Here is a 13,170-nt window from a genome sequence, read left to right on the forward strand (position 1 = left end):
AAAACAAAGAGAATATTAAACTGTAGTTTCAATTAACTGTAACTGGTAGTTTAGCTTCACTGTAACTGCAATCTAAATTCAATTTAGGATTACGTTGCATTGCAGCTGTAGTTTAAAAGTGCCTAAAACTGCAATGTGTTATAGTGGCATAATCAGTTACAGTGCAGTTAGATGACAATTGTATTACATATGGTCCTAGTCTAATTGCATCCTCCAAAGTAGCCTCGACCAAATCAAATTCAATAAAAAAAATGTACCCACTTGTTTTGTTACTTGATGAAATGTTGTATGTGAGTATTATAATCCCATTAACAGTTCATTATCAACTACACTAACTGTTGTACAAGCTTTCATTTTATTATATTAAAGCTCAGTCATGTTGGCAAGAATTTGGCTTTCCAGCTTTTGGGATTTGTCAATTAAGTGTTAATTAGGGATGTAAATGAAGAGAGGTTTGGTATTGAATCTGACAGAATTAAAAAAAGGAAAATAGAACAGGTTTTAATATATATATATATATATATATATATATATATATATATATATATATATATATATATATATATATATATATATATATATATATATATATGCACACACACAGTGCCTTGCAAAAGTATTCAGACCCCTGACCAATTCTCTCATATTACTGAATTACAAATGGTACATTGAAATTTCGTTCTGTTTGATATTTTATTTTAAAACACTGAAACTCAAAATCAATTATTGTAAGGTGACATGTTGGGAAATATTTTTTGTTTTTGTGGTTTTATGTTGGGAAATATTTTTAAGAAAAATAAAAAACTGAAATATCTTGCTTGCATAAGTATTCAACCCCTGTGCTGTGGAAGCTCCCAGTTTACACCGATGAAAGAAATTGCCCTAACGAGGACACAATTACCTTACCATTGGCCTCCACCTGTGAACCATTAAAGTTGCTGTCACATTTTCTGGATAAAAACCCCACTGTTGAAGGATCATTGGTCAGGCTGTGAATCTGAAGGAAAATGAAGACCAAAGAGCATTCTACAGAAGTTAGAGATAAAGTAATACAAATGCATAGATTAAGGAAAGGGTACAAAATAATATCCAAGTGTTTGGATATCCCTGTGAGCACAGTTGGATCAATAATCAGGAAGTGGAAGCTGCATCACACCACCCAGGCACTGCCAAGAAAAGGCCGTCCCTCAAAACTCAGCGCTCAAACAAGAAGGAGACTTGTGAGAGAAGCCACAGAGAGGCCAACAATCACTTTGAAGGAGCTACAGAGTTCAGTGGCTGGGAGTGGAGTAATGGTGCACCAGTCAACCATATCAAGAGCTCTGCATAACACTGGCCTGTATGGGAGAGTGGCAAGAAAGAAGCCATTACTCAAAAAGTACCATCTGAAAGCACGTCTGGAGTTTGCCAGAAAGCATGAGAGTGACCCAGCTGCGATGTGGGAAAAGGTTTTGTGGTCAGATGAGACCAAGATGGAGCTTTTTGGCCAAAACTCAAAGCGCTATGTGTGGCGCAAACCTAACACTGCCCATGCCTCAAGACACACCATCAGTGAAGTATGGTGGTGGCAGCATCATGCTGTGGGGATGCTTCTCATCAGCAGGGACTGGGCATCTTGTTAAAATTGAAGGAAGAATGGATGGAGCAGAATACAGGTAAATACTGCAAGAGAACCTGCTTCAGGCCGCTAAAAAACTGAAGCTTAGGAGGAAATTCACCTTTCAGCAGGACAATGATCCCAAGCACAAGGCCAAAGCAACATTGGAGTGGCTCAAGAACAAAAATGTGAATGTCCTACAGTGGCCCAGTCAAAGTCCTGATCTCAATCCCATTGAGAATCTGTGGCACTATTTGAAAACTGCTGTCCACAAGCGTCGTCCAACCAACCTGAACAACCTGAAGCAAATCTGCCAAGAAGAATGGGCCAAAATCACTCCGACACTGTGTGCAAAGCTGGTACATACTTACCCCAAAAGACTTAAAGCTGTTATTGCAGCGAAAGGTGGCTCTACCAAATATTAATGTGTGGGGGTTGAAAACGTATGCAAGCAAGATATTTCAGTTTTTTATTTTTCTTAAAAATATTTCCCAACATAAAACCAATGCCACCTGACAATAATTGATTTTGAGTTTCAGTGTTTTAAAATAAAATATCAAACAGAATGAAATTTCAATGTACCATTTGTAATTCAGTAAAATTAGAGAATTGGTCAGGGGTCTGAATACTTTTGCAAGGCACTGTATATAATATGGCTTGCCAAGTCTGGTCTTATTTACTCAGCTACATTTAATGTGTGCCTACAGGATGGTTGGGTTAGTGAGTTCCTGAGATATGTCTTTGCCAATGGACGATGAAGAGGCTGTGTTTTGACAGAAATGTGTGGCAATTTGTAATGGTGGAAGAAAGAATAAATCTTGGCCAAACCATTTTATTTCTCAAGCATTTTTCCTAAGTTTCTTTTTCCTCTGAATATTGAATGGTTTTAACAACATGAACGGTGTAGGTCTGCAGAATGCTTAAGGCACCTGTGGTCCTGTAATTTTATAGTAGCAATAGAGGGGTTTCAAAGACTCCTCAAAAATTTCCATCGACCAACAATAAACTGGACATAGTACAAACTAGATTGTCTTTTTGGTTGATTTTGATATATAAGATCATACTATGAATTTAACACATTACCTCTTATTGAAAGGCTATAAAAGACACTTTGGAATCTCCAGATCCAGAGTTTGGTTCTGGAGTTTAAGGGTTCTGTCGGGGATGACTGCTGGAGTCTTTTGGTGGAGGAACACCGTTGTGCGGATGCTGTATATTGATGATATACTGTAGGTTTGAAATGGACTTCTTAGTACTGCCAATAAACTTTTAATAGAGCGGTTTCTATTAGTTGTCAAATTCCTGCCTTTCGGGGTTGTTCTGCTGGCCAAGGTTCCTCTGTCCTTACTCAGGGTCCTTGACTGGCCTGCTGGGACCAATAGGTTTCAAATAGCTGCAGGCTGGCCCCTGGCTGGCTGTTGCGTGCCAAGACCAGCTCCTTGGTCAGCAGCCAGCCATGCAGCTGATTAGTGAAGAATTGGTAATGAATATTTATTTCACTGGGGAAAGTGACCCTCCTGCCAAAGACAGTTGGGCTCTGGAAACTTGATGTATACCAGGGTCCTCCAACTTTGGGTATTGTGGGGCCATTTAGAGGATTGAAGCCCGGTATGGCTCACTAGCCTGCAGAAAGACAGGTTAAAACATTTTACAAATCTACACTGTTTATATACCTGTACCACTGCCTCCAAATATATCTTCTCATAAGGTTAATAATCAAGCCTGATCCCTTTTAATAGGAAAAAGATTAACCAATTAACCAATATCAACACAGAGCTTGTGGAGTACAGGGAGGATACGGGACCAGTGACTGCCCATTAATGAGAACTTCATATTAGCAGGGCATGGAAGGTGGCTGACCCCACGAGACACAATCACTTTCACGTCAAGTCCACCGATAGCTCTTCATAAACTTGACAAATTAAGGATAAAGGTAACGGACAGGCAGCCAAGCTTGAGTCCATTGCAGAGTAACATTAATAGGGGAATTAGTGGGGTTGCAAGGGATTGCAAAGGATTTGATTTCTGAATAAAAGACCAATTTCTGGGTTTAGAGACCAATGTGCTGTCAGCCCCTTTGCTTAACATAAAAATTGTTGACCGCTAAACCCGGAGCTCTGTCGTCAGTCACTACTACTACTACATTACTGTATGCTAAAGAGCTGGAGCATCTTACCAGGGGTTTCTTACTATACAAGGTCAAATTTATTTACACCCAGGAGCTTAACAGTGAATGTCGGCAAACTACCGGCCCCTGGAGGACGAAGGACAGCCCTGCAGGTGTCCAGCTCACTGGGTGCATGGCTTGCAGGTTCTGCTATAGTAGTGAGGAGAAACAGCACCTGCTGATTTTGCTTTCTAACCCGAAAAAGTGGCAGAGCTAATGCAACTCTCCCTGTGGTTTCCCCAGCCAAGATCGGCCCTGACTGTTTGACTAACCTGGCACACCACACAGTTGTGCCTGTACCAGTTGAACCACTCAGGGACCCCTCACTGTAGACTGATTCTTTTGTATTATACAGTAAATGCATTATTGTGTTAAAAAAATATTCAAGCGAATTAGCATATTTTGATTCCTTGGTACGCTATTTCAGTGTCAGAGGTGTCCTGCAATGGGGGAGAAGGGATATAAATGAAGAAACAGACGCCATAATCGCTAAATTTAAACAGACACGTTAGCTACTTGTTTCTAAGATTTGTCTTTTGTACGTACACAGTTCAGCTGAAAAGTGATATATGGAGCAAATAGAAAAATATTTCTCCAAAGTTTGAACGCAAGAGTTAATCTACTTGACCTGAACATTTGGACACGGTGGCGCTTTTAGCAGCTTGGAATTTCAGATCCTTGGCACTGTGTTTGCCATGGGAACTCACTATGATAAAGCTGGCACTAGCTGGGTCCACACATGTGCCACACTTGTCTGAAACCTGATATCAAAGAAGCACTTCCACATGTACCTCTGTCTGGCAAGGTTGTATTTCTTCATTAGCTAGTCCCGGGGCTCAGGGAGTCCCAGAGGATGTCAGAGTACATTAATTTTCATCAGAACATCGAAGCTTTCAGGTGTGAATGGCAGCGAGCAGCTGTCGAGGGGGCTTTCTCAACTCTATTACAGCTCATATATCTTGAGGCAAAAAACGCAGAAAATCATTGTCATTGGCAGGTGAAATGAAATCTTTTTTTTTTTTTTCTTCAATTGAATGATTTGACCACCAGCTTGCGAAAGTCTTGTTTTGGACATTTTCTGTTAACCCTTTTACTGATTGAATAAAAAATTGAAATGATTTATTTTGCCTCTCTCAGATCCACACAAGTGGAGCAGCTCTGAAATCACCATGTCTGCTAACTGTTTATTAAGATTATATATGTGTTGCTTTTTATTTCAATGTTTGTGCATGTGCATTTATTTTCATGGTAAGTCAGTGATAATAGAACTGGGCACAGTGCCAGCTACCTCTATCCTGACCTGAATACCCCTTGCCATTCAGACCTGGTTCTGTCTCAAGCAGAGATTTCCAATGGTGTCTGATTGTGTAGTGGTTTTGTTATGTGCATACATGTCTGTTGGGGGCTTTGAGAATTCTCTCCAAACAATATAGTTTTTAAATGTGAAAATCTGCTAATTATCTGTGTTACAGTTCTCTTTCGCTATAATGTGGGTCTCGGGGGACACACAACATGAGCGTTATAACCAAAGACATTATAAATGGGGGAGATGTACCAGGACACATAACAACACACATCAGACTAAAATACAAAATAAAATAACTCCATCTCTATAGTGCACATATAGTGAAGCAAAAATGTAACTTTCCATGAATTAACCATGCAAAAAGCACCATGTAATCAACGCTATAATTTTTACAAAAAAAAAAAAAGAAAAGGTAACATTGCCACTTGTAGATCATTTTAATTAGCAGTTTTTAAACTGTAAATAGCTTGGCTAAACGGTGGTTGGGAGTTCAGTTTAAAGCGACAGACAAGCAAACCAAGTGCGAGAAGGAGAGCGGGTCAGGCGAGGGGAAGAGGGAATGGGCTTGCCTCAGGTTCGACTGCTGGAGCGGGGCTGAAGTGAGGCTGAAGCGAGGCTGAAGCGACTCGTCTCCTGAAGACATCTGCAGCTCCTCTCGCAGCAAAAAAGTAAATGCATTAGGAAAGATAACCACTTAATAGGCATAATATTTATTTCGTCATAAAACGGATGCTGAATAAGATGTCTGATTTTTCATGTTGATGATTATGATTTACAGCTGTGGCATGGGGTGAATGTCACTGACATGCTTGTCGATTAACACTAATCCCATGACAATTACATGGAGCATACATTCATATATTTGACTACTTTGAATTTTCAGGTATTCATTTCTTAATTGCATTTACTTGGAATTATAACTTTAATGGCATCATTTTTCTAAGGCCTCTCAGTTATCTTTTTGACCTTACCCATACTGAACATAGAAGCTGAAATAGCTATTTATTTAGGTCAGAGCCTTATATTTCTCTGAATGACATAGATGTTTGATTCTTTAAAGCATGCTGATTGTCTTGGAATGTTTGTCTTGAAAGGTGCTGTACATTTTTTAAACAATTAAAGTACTGTAGAGTGTGTGTGTGTGTGTATATATATATATATATATATACACACACACACATTGTTTTCTCATAAGACTGCTCTGGGAGTTGTAAAACAAAGCCCTAGTTGTCTTTAAAAAAAACAAACAAACACCAAAAACATTGGCAGTAAGTTTGTCGTGGCACTGGGAGTCAAACCAGGTAATCGCCCCATTGACAATTTGCAGCCAATCTTAATGGTTGAAGCCATGGGTAGGTGGATATAAAGCAATAGTTTTCTTCCTGGAAAGGGTATCGGGTCAGAGGTGCCCCCCTGGGGATTTTAAAGTAAATAATAATGTGAAATTGCTCCAACCCCTGGTATTACTAGTCCCTGCTGACATTAGTATAAATTAGACATCATCCGATGATATTTCCCACTCCAGAGAAGACACAATGTTAATAGAGGGGATTTTAAAATAATTCGGTCCACACTATTAAAAACATTTGTTATGCTTTGCTTATGAGAAAAGCACATTATGGGACAAGCAATAATGGTGCTTAAAAGCTGAATAAAAACAATTTGCTTAATTACATGTTGGTTTCTCTCAAGATGATGGGGATTTTGCTTTAGGTTATAGGGTGATAACCTAGTCAGAATCCACACTATTACAATGTTTTATAAACTTTTTTTTTTTTATGATGTAGTGCTGAAGTGCACAGCACTAAAACAGGAGGGGGAATCTATGGCCTTCTTTTTCCTGTCTTTATTAAAGATTTCCATAATATACAGGGCTCTTTGTCACACCATTGTATTTTACACAGGGCTTGATGGCACAATACTTGGACTAAGAGATATTGTGTGTTTGTTCACCATCAGGCCACCAAGTGAAATATAGCCCACATCCTGATAAGTTTCCACATTTCAAAGCCAACATCATAGGTATTAGTGCCAATTTATGTTATGTTCTCTTTAATTTCCTAACCATTTACACTTTTAAGAATAAGCATGTGTAAACTTTTAAACATTAACAATAATATAAAAAATAACTACTGTATAAACTCTGATAAATTACATTAAATACACTATAAATGAAAGCTCAATATAACATAAATTACTAGATACACCTTGTGTATAAACCATTTTTAAACATATATAGGTTATTTACATTTGTCTTAATTAACTATTTTGTTAAACACATTTCTAGACCAATAACAAATATATATGATGGGTTTGTAAAATATAAGCGATTTAAAAGAAACTACTAAACTAATCTAACATGTTAAAATAAACCAGGATAATATCTGTATGGTATCTTCACTCATAACTGCCTGTCTTGGATGCATGGACATTATAATCCATTAGCCTGGTCCATGGTTCTCGGTAAAAAGAGTATCTCAGGGGAGCAGGAAACCACATCCCCGCATGCCAAAGTTTTCTCTTCAATTTAGGCAAGGCCAGAGTAATGATTTAGTTAAAACCCAGGGAGCCCAGCGGAATTGAAATACATTAAGTACAAGAGAGAGCATGTCAACAACAAGTTCAGACTCTCTTATTGTTCTTTAATTTTAAGTGTTTTTCTTTAGGGATTGCATCTGGCAGTCTAGTAAGAAATCCCAGTTTGGTGCAACTTTTTTTTTTTTTTACTGTACTTGCACAAATTACAGTCTGATATGTTTATTTAAGCAGAGGATCTGCCAGAGCTGCTCTGGGTATTGAACTTAACATTTCTGAACCGAGGGAAGGGAAGAAAAGGTCAGATTGGGAAGGGGGATGGGTTGGCGCCAAGGGGGCACTGGGATAAACTGGAGGCCCTTCTGTTGGATTTGCTTATGGATTGATGGGTTTTTAAGGTGGTCAATTGAAAAAACAGAAATTTGCCTTTCGATATTATGTTTTTATTAAGAAAGTGCAGTTTCCAGGAGATGGTGGAATATTCCATCCTCACACTAGGTAAACTTCATGACTTTAAACAATGAATCATGATTTTTTTAAAATACTAAAGACATTTATATATATAGTTTGTTTGGCAGGTTTTTCCATATGAACCCCAACTAAAGAATTAAAGGTCATAATCATGAAGTAATGGTCCCGTATTTCTCCAGATTTAAACCCCTTACAGACCCCTTAAAATTGAACCAGGCTGCTAATGGTGTTTCTACACCAGTTTGACAATGTTATGGCAGGTATTTCTAATTTGTATGTCCAATCCCACCACTACATATAAAGTGTTTACCCTAATGGCACACTGGGGTTCTGGAGTTCACTGCAGTTGAAGTCCAATCCCACAGAGCAGAGATTTATTTTTGTATTTGTTAGTTTTTTTTTTTTTTTTTTAAATCTAAAACCTGATGGCAGCTTTAGTGCTGTGAACAGCATGCCATACAGTATGTGCCTTTCCTGTCTGCATTATCACAATATGAAATGAAAGTCAGAAAGTTCTTAAACCCCACGAGGGTGTGGCAAATATACCTTCACACATCCTGAATTGATCTTTGAGGGTGACTTTGGCATGCAGTGTTATTTTAAAGACACTGCAAATTCTTAGAAACCAACAGCTCAGTTTAAAGAACAATGGCCAAAGGAAATGCTATTGAAACATAGATGTTTTAAATGGGGTCAAGGTAACTGAAAACAAAAGTGTAGAATTGTTTCCATCTTTTCTTATGTTGTGTAAGAAATATATAATACAGCCAGTTGATACTGAGCACACAGTAAGTGTGACTGACTTAGCCTTAACATTGTTTACTTTTGTTTTATCTAGTATTTTACCTCAATTTATATGATACATTTTTGCTCTAAAATGCTGCAAACCTCTTACCGATCAGGAAGACTGAAGATCAGCAGGCTACCATTGTTCACTCTAAGCAATGGATGCCACAAAGCTTGTGAATACTGAAGGCAGGGGCTCTGTGAAGCTTTGCTTGGATTTGTGGGGCCCTGACCCTAGGCCTCAGAGAAGCTAGTTGTTGCCATTTCTTATCCCTAACCCATCAGGGTTCTCTGTGGAACCCCAAACAAGACCATCAGCTTGGCTTGAGTGGGATTCAATCCATGCTTGAATGACTCACCATGCACTCACATTGACAGTGCTTTTACTAGGGGAGCCCCTTGGGCTCTTTTATTATTATTGCATAGTTTTTTCATTCCAGGGTAAAGACACATAATGCTTTGTAAACATTAAGGCTAACTTCACATACAAGTAATGTTTAAATGGCAAGTATTACCACTTCAGATATATAAGAATAGACAATTCCCATTGTTTCTTGTTATGGTGGTAGCTATGTTTTAAATCAGTGTCTGTGTTTTACACTTGATTAATGCTGTAACCCCCATACTGTAACCTATTTCAATGTCCAGTCCCTTGCTGAGGGTCAGATCACACAATAAATCAGTGACTGGACTTCAACCCAGGATTTCCTGGCACCTGGTTCATGTCTATAACCAAAGGGACATATTGCTTCCGTACATACTGAATTCTGAAAAGAGTTTTGGGTTACGAATTGCAGTTAAAGTGTTGTACTGTTTTCCCCTTTTTTTCAAAGTTTTCTTATGTGTAGGTTGGCTGTTTTTGGCATGAAACCTTTCTAATCCGTGGACTGTGGTTTAACTGGGCTTTGGCTGCCACCAGTGGAGGACGGATATGATTTATCTATCAAAAGTAGTTGGAGAACCGAGTAATTGTAACCTTATATGAGAGGCAGTGTTCATACAGAGAGCATTTTTAATGCTGTTCAGTTACCAGTGCAACCTAAAGGTGAACATACAATTCCCTTTAATAGTGCAAGAAGGCTTGTTATAGTTAGGCATAACAATTTATAGATTCATTTTCCAGCATCCAGTTTTTAATTAATTGTACAGGCAGTATTAAACACAGGGTACACAAATGGCCTGTGGTCCTCATAATTAATTTTAATGAAAGAAATTAAAAATTGGTGGGGTGTATTTAGATTGTTCTGCGGCACTAGTGTAGTTTCTAGCCCACTGGAGTGCTGCTATCACTAGCTTGGATCTTACTGCAATTTGGACGCTACAAGCGATTTGAAACAGTCTGCTAGAAAGTGATGACCAAAACAGCAGTAATAATGAAGTGTACCTTGAGTTGAAAAATGTAAAAAACATGCTTGAACATCGACAATGTGTGTATTCTTCTTAAAGTGTGTAATGATCTATTTTGAATTTGTCACCGTTTAATGAATGGAAGCTTTCTTTTGTAATGCCATGCAAGGATTCTTTGATCCTAAGCACAGTCAAAACCATGTTCTTTTAGATTTAAAAGCTTACTTCCTACATTAACTGTTATACGGTATTGCTAAACAGGGGTCCTGTTGAGTTACTGTGGCTGCTGGTTTTCGTTTCAACCAATCTGTTACTTAATTGAACCAGTTATTGGCTTAATTAGTCAAGATTAACAGGTGTTCCAGATCTTTAGCCACTGATGATGTGAAGACACCTATAAAACCCGCTGGTTAGGGGCTCTGCAGGACCACGGTCGGAGACCCCTGGTCTAAAGGATAGAATAGGAGATATTCAGAATATAAACATACATATTTTTTATTACTAAAATGATCACAAGGTTTTTTTTTGTTTGTTTTTTTTTTTGTTTTTTTTAATTCCTATATCTTTTATGTTAATACTGTGTACGAATACAAGAAACAATGCAACTCTGAGTTAAAACCAAGACATGAACCATCTGTAAGGGATGAAATTTACATTGGATGTACTGGTGTTAACAAACTACTAACCTGTATGACAGACTTGGGAAATCTTTACCTGAACTCGCAGGGTGTCTGACCAATAAGGGGTGATTACTAGCCTGAGATAGCTCATAAGAACATTAGGATGGCAAGACGTGCTCATTTACATTAGGCTCCACAAATGTAGGGAACCATATTCGCATATCACATTGTTATGGCACCACAAAGCAGATTGTGTTCTGTTTTTGGCAAATTGTATTGAAAAATGTTGATGGTATTAGTGATTAAGATCATTACAGGTACAAATCATCATTATCTGATCTGTGATTCAATCAGATCTTTGTTGCTTTCATTTAGTTACACTGGGAATATTAATGATCTTTTATGCACAGTTTAAGGTCTGATATTTGCCAATAAATAAAACTTTTTTTTCCGCGAGTAATTTTTTTTATTGAGGTTTTAATTACCCATTTTGTTGCAGACTAATGTAAAAATCCAACGATCTGACTCTGGTCAGGCAAATGAACATTCCAAGTTGGCCAAGTATCTCAGCACATCAAGACAGTTGGCAAACACAAATTAAACATACAAACGGAAACTCCTGTCCAAGCATCCCAACTCCACAGCAATAATCGGGTTCAGTATGTTAGCATTATATCATACTGAAACCAGCTTCCTTCACTGACTTCCTTTCTGCTGCTGCTCCTGTGGATTCTGAGTGATTGATTCTTGTGATCCCCACAGGCCTCTGCACATGCTCATCTGTAATGCGGCTCTGCTGGCTCAGCCATGGCACCTGACAGAAGACGGCCTGGAGTCCACCTTCCAGGTTTGCCACCTGGGCCATTTCTACCTGGTCCAGCTGCTGCAGGAAGTGCTACGTCGCTCTGCTCCTGCCAGGGTTATTGTCGTGTCCTCGGAATCACACAGGTTGGTTACTTTTCTGTCACATTTATAGATTTCCTTTAAAATTGATTTTTGTCACATCGATGATAAAGACTGCTGGCTTTGAGATATTGGGGCCTATTCAGTTAATTTAAGCAGCAGCAGATCTAAGCAGACATTTACAGACAGACATGAACTAGAGACTAATATGAACTGTTGGTTGTTTGATTTGGGAACCTTAAGTGGCAGTATTTAGATCCACCAGGTAAGTTTAGATACATTGAATAGACCCAATTGTCTTCACATTTAATACACCTTTCATTTTTGGTATTGTCAAAAATGTTTTGTGGTTAGGGGGGTTTGTGTGAGGAAAAATAGCAGGGGCACCCCCTCCCATGCTTTTTTGTTTGTTATTTTTATAGAAACATTTCACCTCTTGTTGTTCCCAACATCCCTGGCTGTTCACTTTGAGATGAGGAATTGATTTTGGCTGGATATGAAATAAAGATTGATTAAATCAGAATGGCACAGCCTCAATAGATTTGCCATTCAGTAACCCCAAATGCCTTGCCAAGAACATACTTGGAGTTATTCTAGGAGAAGAAACAATGCAATCAAAGTCTTGCTCAATGAATTCTAACTGCTTTACAGGGCTTTCATTGCATTTATTACACATATAATCACAAGAAGAGTATGGCTACCTCATTGAGTAGGGACTAGCCAGTGCTGTTATAAAGTTTATAGAGCCCATCCCTTGAGGGCTAGTGATTTAGGTCACATAGTCCTATTGGTCCTTGTTTTACTGAAGCCGTGACAGAGCCTTTTCAGGTCCATCCAGAACTAAATATAATCACCCACGTACTGTATGTAACACAGTGCAGTATTTCTTATTTACATTTTTTTTTTTTTACCGTAATGACTACTATTGTAGTATTTCATAGGCGTAACATCTAAATTTATTTATTTTTTCCAATGAAACCAATAAATTGTATAATTATACAGACAACTTAATATCTGAATCCTAATAAAATATCACAGGAATAGCAGATATTCAGTTAGTTACAAAAGTAGATTTGCAGCAATTATTTAAAGTGCTGCCTTGCTGTCTGTTACTGCCAGTTTTCAAATTCATAAGAGAGATGTGTTTTTGGAAATATGGAAGAGATTGGAACGTGTAATGAGTACTGGGCTGTGTGCTCAGTATTGGGCTGATGCCAGTCTTGGAAAAAGCCAGTGTGCCTGGGAACCCTGTGGCTGCTTTAGTCTTTGTCCTCCAATAGGAGCTGCTGCGGGGCCAGAAAAACTCAAAAAACGGATTAAGGATTAAGAGGGGAAGACATGAAAAGGCAAAGTAGATTAAATAAATTACGTAAACTTACTTACAAAAAAAAGCTATTAATATATAATAAAATGGCTTCCACTGCAGCTACTTTATTTC

At 38.3% G+C, this 13,170-nt stretch overlaps 1 protein-coding gene across 6 annotated transcripts in view; it reads left to right on the forward strand.

Moving 5' to 3' along the window:
• LOC117425746 (WW domain-containing oxidoreductase-like) overlaps window positions 1-13,170 on the forward strand; it is a 339,286-nt gene that overhangs the window by 87,603 nt on the left and 238,513 nt on the right. For all 6 annotated transcript variants that reach the window (XM_034042978.3, XM_058993704.1, XM_058993705.1 and 3 more), the window contains exon 7: window positions 11,592-11,777. In XM_034042978.3, the coding sequence (XP_033898869.2) occupies window positions 11,592-11,777 (186 nt within the window). The remainder of the gene's footprint in view (window positions 1-11,591; window positions 11,778-13,170) is intronic.

Source organism: Acipenser ruthenus, chromosome 20 (assembly GCF_902713425.1).
Source record: "Acipenser ruthenus chromosome 20, fAciRut3.2 maternal haplotype, whole genome shotgun sequence".
NCBI lineage: Eukaryota > Metazoa > Chordata > Actinopteri > Acipenseriformes > Acipenseridae > Acipenser > Acipenser ruthenus.